The 17,552-nt window shown below is 43.0% G+C and overlaps 1 protein-coding gene across 5 annotated transcripts in view; it reads left to right on the forward strand.

Moving 5' to 3' along the window:
• Nucleotides 1–17,552, forward strand: part of SYK (spleen associated tyrosine kinase) — a 218,170-nt gene that overhangs the window by 184,621 nt on the left and 15,997 nt on the right. For all 5 annotated transcript variants that reach the window (XM_068237920.1, XM_068237926.1, XM_068237936.1 and 2 more), the window contains 2 exons: nucleotides 3,594–3,812; nucleotides 8,924–9,113. In XM_068237920.1, coding sequence (XP_068094021.1) covers nucleotides 3,594–3,812; nucleotides 8,924–9,113 — 409 coding nt within the window. The remainder of the gene's footprint in view (nucleotides 1–3,593; nucleotides 3,813–8,923; nucleotides 9,114–17,552) is intronic.

A 17,552-nucleotide genomic window follows, 5' to 3' on the forward strand; every position in this document is an offset into this window, starting at 1 on the left:
CCCCACAGCACCTCTCTTCCTCATTCCCTTCAGGCATGTATGGGGTCACCATTATTGGAACGGAGGGGAGAAACACCCTGGGGGGTCCCTACAGGCTCTGGGGCCCTGGGGCAACTGCCCCCTTTGCCTCTATGGAAGAGTTGGCTCTAAAGCAAGACAGGAAAAGGCTTTTATGTGGACTTCCACCACAAAAAAAAGACCTGGGGCTTCTGTAACTCTGAACCATGCATGCGCAGGACTCTCACGCTGGCCGGCGTGATGATAAGTAGCCGTCAGCGTGATGACGTGTAACATGCACGGTGGGGACTCGTACTGGCGACTTAAGGCGGAAGTCGACAATTAACGGAGCTGCCAATGGGACCAGGAGAGGAGCCAGGAGGACACTGGGGACCTCACGACTTACAATGGGCTGGAGGAAGGCCCAGGTTAAGTACAAATTCTGTTTTCTGGAACCTGCTCAGTATCACTTTAAGTGCAAAATGCTGACAAAAGGTTTCTTCTCATAGTATAATAGCTGTTTTTTTCAGTGTAACAATGCTGAGAAAATCTATTCCCATTGTCCAATAGTATAACTAAGGCATCTCCAGAGATTTTCAGGCATTTCCAGAGGGGTACTCACTGATTCAGCAAACACAGACTTGATCAATTAAACATTTTTTTTCTATTATTATTTTATTTATACATCGCCAACATCTTTTGCAGTACAGTACATAGTACAAAACAAACATTGGGGAACATATAAACATGAGACGTTTGAGACACTGTATAATCATGACATCCAGTAATACAGGTACTAATACATACATAGTTAATGTGTGGATTGAGAGATCACTAAAATTGGTACACGTTCATATGGTGAATTACAGCAGTATGAGAAACAGTAGGAGGAGGTCCCTGCCCTTGCAAGCTTACAATCTAGAGCAGTGGTCCTCAAACTAAGGCCCGCGGGCCGAATGCGGCCCCCTGAGGCTTGTCTGAATTGTCTGATATTGCTGTATGTGATTGGGATTTGCCATATTATCCTGGTTCATATCAGATCAGATTGCTTGGGGCTAGTTCACAGTGCTCAGTTGCATTGCAGAATAATTCTGTATGCCAACTCACTGACTATACAATTTTATGGGCCTGTTCACAGTACTGAATTGTATCTAATCACGTTATTCTAATTCGCTGCATGCAGGCTTTGTATTAAAGTCTATGTCCAGTCTCAATCACAGTTCACACTCCTAACACATGCATTATGCAACTAACCACTGTGAACCTAGCCTTAGGGCTTGCAGCAAACGCAATTTTGCGACCCTATTTTGCGATTCTCCTTCAAGAGAACAAAAATCACAACACAATCGCCCCCAAAGGGATGCATGCAGCGCATTTGCGATTTATGCAAATCTAAAATGCTGCAGTGAGAATGATCCCATAGGAATACATTAGCAGCAGCACTTTGCTGATCGCAGGCAATCAGCAAAGTGCTGAAAAAGGGCTCAAGTGTGAACCAGCCCTAAAACATGCTGTTCAAATATCGTAATGCAGGTTATGTTAGCAATGTGGATATTAGCCAAGCAATACAGTTGCAACCATCACCACTCATAGGAGGCTAAACATGTTATCACTTTATAAGGTGCTTCAGCTAAAAGGAAAAAAACTGAAAAAAAAAAGAGTTCAATCTGGAAACAGTTTTTCCCACTAAATCCAAAATCACAATATGAGACTCCAGGAACATTCTATTTAGGATTAGATCTAAAGCTATTATTTTTTTTCATTACAATAAATCGTTGCATGCTACTCATCACTGCTGTATTTCCCATTCCAGCTCACCTCACTGGGCCCCATATCACACCACCTGTGTCAGGAGGACTACAGCTGCATTTGTGTGTCCAGTGGTGTCTACCACCACACTGTACAGCGCTGGACACTCTGACATAGGGTGCTTCTTCCCACAACCTGCACCAAGTGGGGCTCAGAGGGGTGAACTCTGTCACTGCTATATGAGATGCAGATCATGCACACTGCTAATCAGCTGAGTGGCATAACCGTGGTATAGCAGGAACTATTAATGTGCATATCAAGCTTGTTTTAGATTTGATCTGTGTTGACTGACAGAACTGTTAATGTGCGCAGCAACAGGTATAGTGTGAACAGGATCTAGGTAACGTGGATTGCACTAACACACTACATACAGTAGTTGGTCTAAGCAATGGGAAAATTGCTTAGTGCTCACCACACCAGCATTCACATATTGTGGCAGACAAAGCTAAGAATAGGCTCCTGTGCAGAATAAATGTGGGGGCCCCCGTGTGAGTGGGCGTGGTCAAAAGATCATGGGTGGATCCAAAAAGATGAAATAACAAGTGTAAGAGAACCATCTCTGCATTTTGTATGCACTGTATTCATGTAGCCTTTAACCTATTTATGTCTCATACATGAATGGGATACCAGCAATTATCACTGCTCGTCATGTAGCAGAGGAAAAAAAAAAAAACTACCATACCAATATTATTATTCTGTATACAGCATGTGCCACTGATATCTTCCACAGTGATTTTTACAAAGTGCACAGCCATTTCATTGAGATTCTCGGAGGAGCTTACACTCTAATCCTACCATAGTGATAGTCTAATGTGCTACCATATTTATTACTAGTACAAAACGGGTGCTAGGTCACAGCCGCTACCCCCCGCAATGCGCGCACATACGCACCCAGCTTGCTCGTTCCCCACCACTGTCTGAAGTATATGCACACAGGGAGCTGCTTGCTTGGCAGTCGGAAAAAGCTGTAATTTCCCACAATGCAATGAGAACCTCTGTGAATCATGCACAGCAAGCTGTCAGATCCGGCCCTGTGTCCTAACTGCCCTGGCTGCGCACATGCTCATTACAAAAAAGCCAGGGACACACAACCATTCAGTTGTTGATGACGCAGGGACACTTGCATTTTATTGTATAGGATTATATATTTATATTGAACATTCTCTGCAGGACTTTATAGTGTACAGTCATGTCTCTTAAGTGGCATAACTAAGAAGCTGTAGGCCCCGGTGCATGTTTAGCATAGGGGCCTCCCAGGCACTCTATACATAATTGATACGGTGCACCAAAATCTGCCAAGGATAACTACAGTGTCAGAGGTGCAAGAAGGGAATGGGGATCAGTTTGTTAATGATCACTACTATTCAAATCAACTATAGAGGTGATTATTATCAGCACTGGACCAATAGAGTGCCAATACTGTGTTTTAGGGGTGGGCCCCTCTAGCCCAAGGACCCAGATGCGGTCGCTACCTCTGCACCCCCCATTGCTACGCCACTGTGTCTCTTTCTGTCCTCAAGAGGAGCTCACAATATAATCCCTACCAAAGTCATAGTGTATTGGTCTACCATTTTATTACTATGCATTTATATAGCATTCACATTTTCAGCAGCACTGTACAGAGTACATTGTTATGTTAAGCTTATCCTCCAGCTTCACTATTTGTTGAGTCATGACATTTATCACTGTGATGTCCATTTTGATTGTGGTCTCCCATTGGCTACTCATCATCTCTGTAAATAACACCCTCGCCCCTTTCTTAACTGAAAACTTATGAAATCTTGCAGATCTGAAAAGAAAGTGGCTGTGAAAATTCTCAAGAATGAGAGCAGCAACTCTGATGTTCAGGACTCTCGGGAGGAGCTGCTGACGGAGGCGAGGGTCATGCAGCAGCTGGATAACCCATACATCGTCAGGATGATTGGAGTCTGTGAAGCTGAATCGTGGATGCTGGTTATGGAGCTTGCAGAACTAGGACCACTAAATAAATTCCTCTCTAAAAACAGGTATGGCTCAAAGAGATCGTAAGAGCAATGTACACAAGGCCAATATTACAAACAAGTTTCATTCTCATAAACATTTCTCATGCTGTATCTTTTCTCAGAAGTTTAAGATGTATCTAAAAATAAATGTTTTCATAATATATTCTCCACAATATAAATTTATAACCACCAGAGGGCACACGGGCCTTTTAGACATTACTGTTTGCCTAATGATCACTGTAAAAGTCTGTTCTTAGAAAGAAAACTGAAGGGGAGAGAGACTGTCACACGCACACGCACGCATGCACGCACGCACGCACGCACACACGCACACACACACACACACACACACACACCGAATCCCGATCGGACATGTCAGATTTAATCGGATTGTAAATAGAATCGTAATCGAATCGCACAAAGAATCGTATCGTGTAGATGAGGCTTTAGGCCAGAAACCCACTAGGAGCGATTTCTAATCGCTAGTGATTTGAAAAAGCTCTTGCTAATGCAATGCTATGGGGGATTATTATAAAATCACATTGCTTAAGTGGGATCACACCCCATAGCATTACATTAGCAAAAGTTTTCAAATTGCAATATCGCTCTTAGTGGGTTTCTGGCCTTAGACATGCAGAGACAGGAGCACTGCCACATTTGTAGTGTGAAGACCAGTCTGTTGCTAGTGCCTTATTTGTAAGTTGCTCAAAACAACAAACAAAACCAAAAACAAACAACAGTCTGGCTCCTGCCTATCTTACTGGGTGGAACTAGCCACACAAGTAACACAAACACAATGACCACAGCCAGTGGAAAAATACAGTAGAGCAACATACAGTTCAGCAGTTTTGCAGGAGATTTGCAATCACCTTTCCTTGCAGATTTTGCCTTCTAACACATGAAGAGCTCGTTTACACTAGGGGCGTTTTTGACATTTTTTAAGCGCTGCCGATTTCCAAAATCGCCTTAAAAGCGCTTGTGCAATGATTCTGTAGTAGTTTCCGATCCGCTCAGAAAAGCGGTGCTTGGGTAATTTTTAAAGGGGGATTCCACCTCAATGGAAGGCATAGGAAAACGTAAATCGCTTACAAAATCGCTTTGTGCAGCAATTGTGTGAGCGTTTTTTGGAATAAGTACATTGTATTTTTTCTTTTCCGGATCAAAGAGTTCACTTCCTGACTGACGTCAGGAAGTGAAAAAATGCAATCGCTCTGCAAAAGCGCTTAGAAAAGCGCTTAACAAAAACGTCCAATGCACAGAAATTGAAACGGCCAAGCGAGCGGAACGCAATGGGAACGAGGCTGAAGTGCTGGAACCCTGGTGCAATGTATATATCATCCAGTACCTGTGACACCTTGTCACATTGAGGAAAAAAAAAAAAAAAGTGTATATACTGTATATCTCATTAATATTATAAATGCAAAAGTTTGGATGTTTGTTACTCACGCAACAATGGCTGAACGGATTTGAATGAAATTTGGCACATTAATAGTACATTACCTGGAACATACAGGATACTTTTCATCTCCATAACCAAAAAGTGGGCGGAGACAAATACAAATTTCACTTGAAAAATGTAAACTGCAGCCATTCTTACACTGGTAATGGTAGGGTTCTGACTGGGTGACTGGGATTAATATTCAGAAAAGTGGGTGGAGCCTACAAAAGCCAATCAAAATTTACCTATTGATTTTCAAGGGGAGTATTTAATTGCTGCCATTCCTGCACTGTTAATGGCACAAGCCTCAAACCTGGTGCAGTTGGTCATTGGGTGGCTGGGGTTCAAATTCAGAAAAGGGGTGGAGCCAAAGACAGCCAACGAGATTGGTTTCCTTTCAATGCAAATTATTTATGCCAAAGTCTGCAAAGCTCACAAACTTGGTCATTAAGTAATTGAGCATTTGTGGGTTAGAAAAAGTGTGTGCAGCTAACACCAGCCAAATGCATACCCGGGCAACGCCGGGCCATCAGCATGTATGTATGTATGTATGTATGTATGTATGTATGTATATATAAGATAGCTCTTCTTGCACTGACAATCATCCCTCATTTAAAGTCACTTATGTAAATCTTTGGTCTTACCCATTTTGACATACACTTCAATGATAACTGCACCATCTGAAGCTGAGCGTTCCTTACATAAGCAACTCTGCGTTTTTTTGCATTACTCTACTGCACTGTTGGTGAAGACAGACTCAGAGACTAAATGGCCAAAAAGTTAGAGACACCCCTTATTTGAAAGTAAACCACTCAAATTGGGCCACAGTGATGCAACTACGCAGAATTGCTTATATAAGGAGCGCTCAGCTTCAGATGACGTACCGCATTTTTCGGACTATAAGATGCACTTTTTCTCTGCCAAAAATCTGTTAAAAAAGGAGGTGCTTCTTATAGTCGGAATGTGAAGCCGTGTGTACCCCCAGAAGGAAGTGCAAGTGCAGACCAGAGCGCCCTCACCTACTCTGTCCCGGATCAGAGTCCTGCATCCTCCTAGTCTCCTACTTCACGTTTCCTGCAGCCAACTGATAGGGATCTATTTTCACTGCCTTTTATCCCCGCGTTGATGGTGGCAGACATCCATTCGATGCATATGTGCTCTCTGGCTCCAGCCCGGTCTTTGGCAGCGTCTCCTCCATGTGCCCCTCCACAGCATCTTCACCAATTGGAATGTCACTGCCTTTTATCCCCGCGCTGATATCGTCAGACATCGGTGCATATGTGCACCTGCTTTCTGCCTCCAGACGGTCTTTGGCAGTGTCTCATCTGAGCACACGGTCCACCCCCCTCCACAATATCTTCACCAATTGGCACGTCACTGCTTTTTATCCCCACATGGATGGTGGCAGACGTCAGTGCAGATGTACAGTTGTGCACCTGCTCTCTGGCTCCAGTCCGGTCTTTGGCAGCGTGCGTCTCATCCGCACGCATGGGAAATCCTTTCCTAAAAAATTAGCACTATTCAAAGCAGACATAGAGGTGACTAAAACAAACACCTTGGGGTGGAATTAAATCCCTTAAGTAACACTATACATTTACCATAATAAGGGATTTACATAACCAGCATGCTGTATACCAGTGTTTCTCAACATTTTATTGGTATGTACCCCTTTTAAAACCCTGAATTCACTAAGTACCCTCTAGCATAGTAAACATTATCACAAGTACCCCCTGACAAATATATATTCAATTGTAGTACATGATAATTGGTACCAAACAATTTCCAAGCCTTAACTATTGCTTTTAATTATCTAAAATACTATTTTGGTGTTGTTTATATAAGATTTATCATTTTTTAAAACTCAAAATTTGTTATTCTTGGTTAAGTATATCAAACCCGAGTACCCCCTGGAACCATCAGAAGTACCCCCTGGGGTACGCGTACCGCATGTTGAGAAACTAGGCTGTATACAGTTAGTGATGAACATAATCTGCTAATTACGATTACACAAATTTCACATAACATTTAGCAATGACGGCCATGTGCAATTATGATTTCGAAATTCAATCGATTTTGCATAATCCATTTGAATTTTGCACAATTTTGTGCCAACTTTAGTAATAGCAAAGTCCCCATACATTCTGCCATCACCAACATTGCTACGTATGTTAAAGAGAACCTGAACTGAAAATAAAAATCTAAATAACCATACACAGGTCATACTTACCTCCCATGTAGTCTACTCATCAATCTTTTTCTCCTCTCCTGCATCCCATTTGTCCACTGTGATCAATGGAATTCTCCGTCCTCCATTTTAAAAATGGCCATTACCCCATAACAGCTTTCTGGTCAGCACACAGTTAAACTAATATTGCCCACTTCAGCAATAGGTAAACATGGACATTACCTTGCACATTCAGTTACAACTGACAGCTGCTGATGTATAACTGACAGCAACTGGTAAATTTCAGTTCTGACAAAATCTTGTCACTGTAAGAAGAAAATGGTGAGCTTCTGAGAGTAACTGACGGTGAGGTTAGTATGTAATATTCATTTGCAGCTATGTCATGTGTTAGTTTTTAAAAAATGTGACTCGCTTCAGGTTCCCTTTAAGGGCAATAATGGGAGAAAGTAAAAACATTTTTTTTCAAAAGCACCTTGTAGTTTGGGAGAAAATCAATTTTAAAAAGTCAAAGGAAATATTTTTTAAACTCTGTGAAATGTCATTTTACTGAGTTAAACCATTTTTCCTTTGAATTTTTAAAATCCATTTTCTCAAAAACTACACAGTCTTGTTGAAAAATGTTTTTGTTTTGTACCCACTATTCCCATAACATACTTGGCTGTTTAGGTGACAATAGCATGTATGGGGCCTTTGCTATTCAACGCTAAAGTCCAGTAGTCCACACAAAATTACGCAAAAATTATGCGTAATTGCAAAATAACAGTTCCTGATTGCGGTTACAAATAAAAAAAAAGTTTTTTTACATTTTGCATTACGACTTCACATTGTAATAGCAAATTACAATGCGAAATTACGATTATGTGAAATTCAAGCTCATCATTGCATTTGGAACCAACAAATAGAACAGTAAATATAAAGCAAAGAAATTGGCCCACTTGTGCATGATAGGTGTTTAACAATATGCAAGATATTCAAAAATAGAGGTTCTCTTTTATTAAACATCAGTTTAGGCATGTTAAATAAAAGATCATTTGCAGCACGCTTTGCATGTGAACCAACCCTTAGGGCCCATTCACACTTGAAAGGGCAAAACGCAGTGGAAAAAGTGGAAACATCACTGAACACTGCGGCGATTTTTCCAAGATCACGTTTAGCACTTCTATAGCACTGAAATGCGATCGCTGGGAAATCGTCTGAAAATGGTGCAGGCTACGCGTTTGCAGGTTACGCGTTTTGCAATTAGTAACATATGCGCATGTTTTTTGCCTGCAAATCCCGCTGCCCAAATGAAATCGCCATCGCAGACAAATCACACTGCAATATCACATTGCAAAATTTTGACTAAAGTCAAAGAAATGCTTAAAAGCGGAAACACTTGATGATTGATTGAAATCTAGATGGAATAATACACAGCAATCAATAAAAGTAATACTATTTTGGAGAGAAAAAGTCAGCAGCACAGCTGAATGTGAAACATGCCAATATCTGATTACATTTTCCTCTGTTTGCCAGGGAGATCACTGATAAAAATGTGACTGAACTTGTTCATCAAGTCTCCATGGGAATGAAGTACCTTGAGGAGAAGAATTTTGTCCATAGGGATTTGGCAGCCAGAAATGTACTTTTAGTGACCCAGCATTATGCCAAAATTAGCGATTTTGGTCTGTCTAAAGCAATTCAGTCTGATGAAAACTATTATAAAGTAAGTATTGCACATGTCAACTACTGATCGCTTTGTCAAGAATAATGCCTTTATAAAACTCTTATACTCCTACATATCTAATTATTTTTTCAAATCTGCTCCATAGTGTTCTAGTATTACAAAAGTGAACAATACTAATTACAAAACCATATTGATTTTTATTATGTCTAGGTAGGTATTGCTTTCCTGTTTTGTTTTTGTCTTTTTGTTTTTTACCCTTGTTGGGTACCTTTCACCGATAAGAGAATTTGCATGTGATTTCAGTTTTTACAAATTTGCTTTTGCCACACATGTAATACAGGGAGCACACTTGTGTTTCCACGTGTATTTTTTGCACAACAAAACAGAACCAATGACAGCAGTGCAGCACTGTGTGCATTTTCATTCTATCAATTACATTAACATAGCGGATCCCCTGTGTCACATGACTGATATGGCAGGGATAGCAGATAAGCTCATTTGAAAGCACAGGATGTTAACCACCTGCCGCCCGCGTCACGCCAGTAGGCGTGGGCGCGGCGGCAGCCCCAGGACCGCCTAACGCCGATTGGCGGAAGGTCCTTTCTATGCACAATGCGGGCGATCGCGCGCACATGCGCGCGCACATCGCCCGGCATCCCGTGCGGCCCCCCTGTGTCATCAGCCCGCCGGCCAATTAGCAGCGCCGGCGGGCTGCGATCATTCAAACAGCCCAATCCTATGCGTATAATACACGTTGTTATGTAAACAACGTGTATTATACTGGCTGCCTCCTCCTCTCCTGGTCACAGCGTTCCCGGACCACCAGGAGAGAGGACGGCAGCCCTGCTCACTAAGACCCGCACGTTTCCCTGCTCGATCCCCCCCGCGATCGCCGCTGATCACCCCCACAGCCCCCCTCACTGCCCTGCCAAGGCGTCTGACTGAGGTCTGAGTGTCATCTGGTCGCCTGTCACAGCTCTGATCGAGGTCTGAGTGACATGTGAGTGACATCTATTGCCTGTGCACTGATTTTTAACATCAGATTGGTTGATTGATGTATTGATTGCATTGTAATTGGTTTATGATCATCTGTGTATGCCCTGTGAGTTCACATTGGTTGGCATCTGACAGCTGCACTGTGATTGATATCTGGTCGCCTGTCACAGCTCTGATCGAGGTCTGAGTGACATCTATTGTCTGTGCACTGATTGATTTTTGACATCTGATTGATTGATTGGTGATTGGTTTTTGATCATCTGTGATTGCCTGTGATTTCAATTGCTGTTTTCGTTGGTTGGCATCTGACAGCGGCACTGTGATTGTTATCTGGTCGCCTGTCACAGCTTTGATCGAGGTCTGAGTGACATCTATTGTCTGTGCACTGATTGATTTTTGACATCTGATTGATTAGTGATTGGTTTTTGATCATCTGATTGCCCTGTGATTTCAATTGCTGTTTACATTGGTTGGAATCTGACAGCGGCACTGTGATTGATATCTGGTCGCCTGTCACAGCTCTGATCGAGGTCTGAGTGAGATCTGAGTGACATCTATTGCCTGTGCACTGTTTTTTGGCCAGTGAGTTAGCTAGGCTTTGTTAGGTAGTTAGCGCCCAGCCAACTAAACCGCAGTCACTAATAAGTCGCTGATTAGCGTCATCACTGTCGCTAATCAGCATTGGTACTATATAGTATCTGTAAGTGATCAGTACTGATCGCAGTCAGATCTATATAAGTACGTTAGGGTCACCTTAGAGTAGGCTCCACTAAAAACGCAGTGTTTGCCCGATCAGGCCTGATCGTTCTGCCGCACTTGCGTTCAGCCCGCCCCACCAAGTGAAAGAAATTTTTGTTTTCTGATCACTGCAAAAAACCAACACAATAGTTGCGACGCTATAAAGATCAGTTTTGATTTATTTATTTTTTTATCAAAACTGAGCAATCGCAGCTGATTACTTAACAAATACTCCCATTTGCTAGACAGGTGCATTTTTTTCCTGGGTGGTCTCAGAGGAATACCCCCTAAATTTAGCAGCCCAAAATGGCAAAAAAGATGTATTCCCTGCAAGAGGCCTACAGTATTATGGCCGAGTCGGGTGAGAGTGATTGGGACTTCTCATCCGATGAATCCGGCTCAGAATATGAACCTGTAGAGGACAGTGACTCTCTGACCGATAGTTCTGATGACGAGGTTGTGGTCCCTGCTAGCGCCAGGCGTACCCGACCCCATGTCAGTGGACCGCAGGTTGCGCAGGATCAACCTCAAGGGCAGCAGAGTGGTGCTAGCGCTGATCCAGATTTTGATGGTGAGGCATGCACCAACAGCGCAGCACATCCTGGACTTGAAACCAGTACTGCCGTAGACCCTGGTGAAGTGGCGAGCACCAGCATGGCAGTTGAAACTGGTTCGGTGGTACGTGCAGTAAAACCCCAGTCGCAGCCACCAGAAACACGGGCCCGTAGTACCCCTAGGCTCCCAGAGGTGCTGGCAAACCCTCATTGGAAGTTCCCTAATTCCGCCGCACCCGTAGTGCCCCCTTTCACCGCCCAGTCTGGAGTCCAGGTGGAGACAGATCATCTAGGATCGGCCCTAGACGCTTTTCATCTGATCTTCACCGAGGATCTCTATGACTTAGTCGTGGCAGAGACCAACCGTAAGGCCACACAATTTATCACCGCCAATCCGAACAGCTCCCATGCCCAGCCTTTTCGGTGGAAACAGGTCAGTTTTCGAATTTAAAATCTTTTTGGGCCTTCTCCTTAACATGGGTCTAACTAAAAAAAATGTATTGCGGTCCTATTGGTCTACGCACCCAATACATCACATGCCCATGTACTCTGCTGCCATGTCCAGGTCACGTTTTGAGGACATCCTGCGCTTCCTGCACTTTAATGATGATACAACCTGTCATGAAAGAGGCCACGCTGACTATGACCGGCTCCACATAGACCACCTGTCATCCAAATTTGCAGATGCTTACACCCCTGAACAGAACATCTGTATAGACGAGTCCCTCGTACATTTTACCGGGCGCCTTGGCATTAAGCAGTACATCCCAACCAAGCGCGCCCGGTATGGGGTCAAGCTGTATAAGCTCTGTGAAAGGGCCACAGGCTATACATATCGCTTTAGGGTCTATGAGGGAAAAGACACAAAATTGGAGCCGGTCGGATGCCCTGACTACCTGCACCAGTGGCAAGATTGTGTGGGACTTGGTGTCACCCTTATTCCACAAGGGGTACCATCTCTATGTGGACAACTACTACACAAGTGTGGCCCTCTATCAGCATTTGAAGATACTCGGAATTCCCTGCTGTGGCACCGTGCGGCCTAGTCGCCGGGGCTTCCCCCAATATCTCACTGCTACCCGACTTGCACGGGGGGAGAGGGCTGCCTTGTGTAATGACGACCTTCTTGCAGTGAAATGGAAGGACAAGAGGGACGTTTACCTTCTGTCGACCATTCACGGAGACACGACAGTCCAAATTCAGCGAGCAACTGAGGTTGTTGAGAAACCCCTCGCCGTCCACGACTATAATTTAAACATGGGAGGGGTGGACTTCAATGACCAGATGTTGGCTCCCTATTTAGTTTCCCGAAGGACCAGCCGCTGGTATAAGAAAGTGGCTATTTACTTGATTCAATTGGCAATGTACAACAGCTTTGTTCTCTACAGTAAGGCTGGGAGAACAGGATCCTTCCTTAAATTTCAGGAAGAGATCATTACGGAACTCCTGTATCCAGGAGGGGCCGTGGCCAATCCCCCTAATGTAGTTAGCCGGCTACATGAAAGACACTATGCTTATGTCTTTCCGAGTACCCCAGGTCAACGCACCCCAAGAAAACATTGTCGTGTCTGTAAGAGGGATGGAATGAGGTGTGACACCACTTTTTATTGTCCCTACTGTCCTGACCAGCCTGCCCTATGCATAGGGGAGTGTTTTGAAAAGTTCCACGAACACATTCGCTATTGGAGTAGGGAACGTGAGACACGGTAGTAGTCTCTCAAGGCTCTTTCACACTGGAGCGATGTGTTGCAGCATATTGCCTTGCGAAAGTCCCACTTTGCGGTCCCCCCTTACGCCGGAAGTGTTCGACTTAAAGCTAGTGCATACCTACGCTACTGCGCGGCTCCTGTGTGTGAAACCAGACATCTGCTTTTGAGAGACCCAAATACACTGGAGTGATGGTTGCAGCATATTGCCTAGCGAAAGTCCCACTTTGCGGTCCCCCCTTACGCCGGAAGTGTTCGACTTAAAGCTAGTGCATACCTACGCTACTGTGCGACTCCTGTGTGTGAAACAAGACATCTGCTTTTGAGAGACCCAAATACACAGGGCTGCCAGAAACCTCTCCTTTCACTTGGGACAAAGTGCATAGTGTACTTTGCTACATCTCTGTGCGATTTGCGCTTTGCACATTGTCCCATGGGGAAGGAGAAGTTTGTCCTCGGAAGGTAAGTTAAAAAAAAACAAAAAAAAAAAACAGGTAAGCAAAAGTTCCAAATGTTATTGTTTGGTTAAAAAGGTTTAATAAAGTTTACGAAAGTTAATGTTAATGTTAATGAATTTCTTGCATTGCTGCTTGCGTGTTTTTTTTGTATGTTTTTTTCTCTCTCTTTTTCCATCCTTTACCCTTCCAGGTGGACCGAGCGAACGACTGATCGACCAACCAGCTGCAGCACTGATGGTGCATCCTGACAGAAGCATTGCGCGCCTGTCAGATTACACACAAGTCGGTGCATGCAGCGCTGCAGGACGAGATTTCTTCTCCGCAGTAAGATACGTTTGCCAAGGCATATGAGCTGAGGGGTGGTGTTGGAGCTCCTATGCTTTGGCAAGCACTATGTATCAAAACTGGCAAAGGTTTTTTCATCCACATCGATCGATGTGAATGGATTAATCTGGTTTGCCAGGGCATAGGAGCAAAGTGGGTTTGGAAAATTTTGTGGGCGGTGCTCCTATGTCCTGGCAAACGCCATGCCCCCCTCTTTTTTTTCACATATTTCTGCAGATATTTTTTCATCCACATTGATCAATGCGAATGTGAGAATCTTTGCCGTTCATTTTTTTTTTTTATGGAGAAAAAAGTGCATCACCTGTATGCCCAATATAAGGAGTATAGCAGAAACTCCTAATACTGGCCATACATGTAATGATTGTGGAGATGCTAAAATGCCAGGACAGACCCCCACAAGTGACCCCATTTTGGAAAGAAGACACCCCAAGGTATTCGCTGAGGGGCATGGTGAGTTCATAGAAGATTTTATTTTTTGTCATAAGTTAGCAGCAATGGATTTTTTTATTTTTTTCCCACAAAGTGTCATTTTCCGCTAACTTGTGCCAAAAAATAAAATTTTATATGAACTCACTATGCCCCTCGTGGAATACATTGGGGTCTCTTCTTTCCAAAATGGGGTCATTTCTGGGGGGTTTTACTGTCCTGGAATTGTTTGGTGGGGGCCTAAATTGTGAGCACCCCTGTAAAGCCTAAAGGTGCTCATTGGACTTTGGGCAAGTTTGCGCAGCTAGCCTGCAAAAAAGTGTCACATATGTGGTATTGCCATTCTCATGAGTAGTAGTATAATGTGTTTTGGGGTGTCTTTCCACACATACCCATGCTGGGTGGGAGAAATATCTCTGTAAATGACAATTTAGTGTAAAAAAATTGAAAAAATTGTCATTTACAGAGATATTTCTCACACACAGGATTGGTTATGTGTGAAATACACCCCAAAACACATTATACTACTATTCCTGAGTACAGCGATACCACACGTGTGACACTTTTTTGCAGCCTAGCTGTGCAAAGGGACCCAAAGTCCAATGAGTACCTTTAGAATTTCACAGGTCAATTTTAATTATTTGGTTTCCAGACTACTCCTCACAGTTTAGGGCCCCTAAAATGCCAAGGCAGTATAGGAACCCCACAAGTGACCCCATTTTGGAAAGAAGACACCCCAAGGTATTCCATGAGGGGTATGGTGAGTTCATAGAAGATTTTATTTTTTGTCACAAGTTAGTGGAAAATTACACTTTGTGAGAAAAAAACCTAAAAAATCAATTTCCACTAACTTGTGTCAAAAAATAAAATATTCTATGAACTCATCATACCCCTCATGGAATACCTTGGGGTGTCTACTTTCCAAAATGGGATCACTTGTGGGGTTCCTATACTTCCCTGGCATTTTAGGGGCCCAAAACCGTGAGGTGTAGTCTGGAAAACAAATGAGTAAAATTGACCTGTGAAATCCTAAAGGTACTCATTAGACTGTGGGCCCCTTTGCACAGCTAGGCTGCAAGAAGGTGTCACACATGTGGTATCCCCGTACTCAGGAGAAGTAGTATAATGTGTTTTGGGGTGTCTTTTCACACATACCCATGCTGGGTGGGAGAAATATCTCTGTAAATGACAACTTTTTCCATTTTTTTACACACAATTGTCCATTTACAGAGATATTTCTCCCACCCAGCATGGGTATGTGTAAAAATACACCGCAAAACACATTATACTACTTCTCCTGAGTATGGGGATACCACATGTGTGGCACTTTTTTGCACCCTAACTGCGCTAAGGGGCCCAAAGTCCAATGAGTACCTTTAGGATTTCACAGGTCATTTTGCGACATTTGGTTTCAAGACTACTCCTCACGATTTAGGGCCCCTAAAATGCCAGGACAGTATAGGAACCCCACAAATTACCCCATTTTAGACAGAAGACACCCCAAGGTATTCAGTTAGGAGTATGGTGAGTTCATAGAAGATTTTTTTTTTTGTCACAAGTTAGCGGAAATTGAATTTTATTATTTTTTTCACAAAGTGTCATTTCCCTCTAACTAGTGACAAAAAATAAAATCTTCTATGAACTCACCATACTCCTAACTGAATACCTTGGGGTGTCTTCTTTCTAAAATGTGGTCATTTGTGGGGTTCCTATACTGTCCTGGCATTTTAGGGGCCCTAAACCGTGAGAAGTAATCATGAAACGAAATTTCTCAAAATGACCTGTGAAATCATAAAGGTACTCATTGGACTTTGGGCCCCTTAGCGCAGTTAGGCTGCAAAAAAGTGCCACACATGTGGTATCGCCATACTCAGGAGAAGTAGTATAATGTGTTTTGCGGTGTATTTTTACATATACCCATGCTGGGTGGGAGAAATATCTCTGTAAATGGACAGTTGTGTGTAAAAAAATAAAAATATTGTCATTTACAGAGATATTTCTCCCACCCAGCATGGGTATATGTAAAAATACACCCCAAAACACATTATACTACTTCTCCCGAGTACAGCGATAACACATGTGTGGCACTTTTTTGCACCCTAACTGCGCTAAGGGGCCCAAATTCCAATGAGTACCTTTAGGATTTCACAGGTCATTTTGAGAAATTAGGTTTAAAGACTACTCCTCACGGTTTAGGGCGCCTAAAATGCCAGGGCAGTATAGGAACACCACAAATGACCCCATTGTAGAAAGAAGACACCCGAAGGTATTCCGTTAGGAGTATGGTGAGTTCATAGAAGCGTTTATTTTTTTGTCACAAGTTAGCGGAAATTGATTTTTATTGTTTTTTTCACAAAGTGTCATTTTCCGCTAACTTGTAACAAAAAGTAAAATCTTCTATGAACTCACCATACTCCTAACGGAATACCTTGGGGTGTCTTCTTTCTATAATGGGTTTATTTGTGGTGTTCCTATACTGCCCTGGTATTTTAGGGGTCCTAAACCGTGAGGAGTAGTCTTGAAACCAAATGTCTCAAAATTACCTGTGAAATCCTAAAGGTATTCATTGGACTTTGGGCCCCTTAGCGCAGTTAGGGTGCAAAAAAGTGCCACACATGTGGTATCGCTGTACTCGGGAGAAGTAGTATAATGTGTTTTGGTATGTATTTTTACACATACCTATGCTGGGTGGGAGAAATATCTTTGTAAATGGACAGTTGTGTGTAAAAAAAAATCTAAAAAATCTCATTTACAGAGATATTTCTCCCACCCAGCATGGGTATGTGTAAAAATACACCCCAAAACACATTATACTATTTCTCCTGAGTACGGCGATACTACATGTGTGACACTTTTTTGCAGCCTGGGTGCGCTAAGGGGCCCAAAGTCCTATGAGCACCTTTAGGCTTTACAGGGGTGCTTACAATTTAGCACCCCCAAAATGCCAGGACAGTAAACACACCCCACAAATGACCCCATTTTGGAAAGTAGACATCCCAAAGTATTCAGAGAGGGGCATGGTGTGTCTGTGGCAGATTTCATTTTTTTTTGTCACAAGTTAGCAGAAATGGAAACTTTTTATTATTATTTTTTTGGTCACAAAGTGTCATTTTCCGCTAACTTGTGACAAAAAATAAAATCTTCTATGAACTCACCATGCCTCTTAGTGAATACTTTGGGATGTCTTCTTTCCAAAATGGGGTCATTTGGGGGGTATTTATACTATCCTGGAATTCTAGCCCCTCATGAATCATG

Source organism: Hyperolius riggenbachi, chromosome 1, assembly GCF_040937935.1.
Source record: "Hyperolius riggenbachi isolate aHypRig1 chromosome 1, aHypRig1.pri, whole genome shotgun sequence".
Lineage (NCBI taxonomy): Eukaryota > Metazoa > Chordata > Amphibia > Anura > Hyperoliidae > Hyperolius > Hyperolius riggenbachi.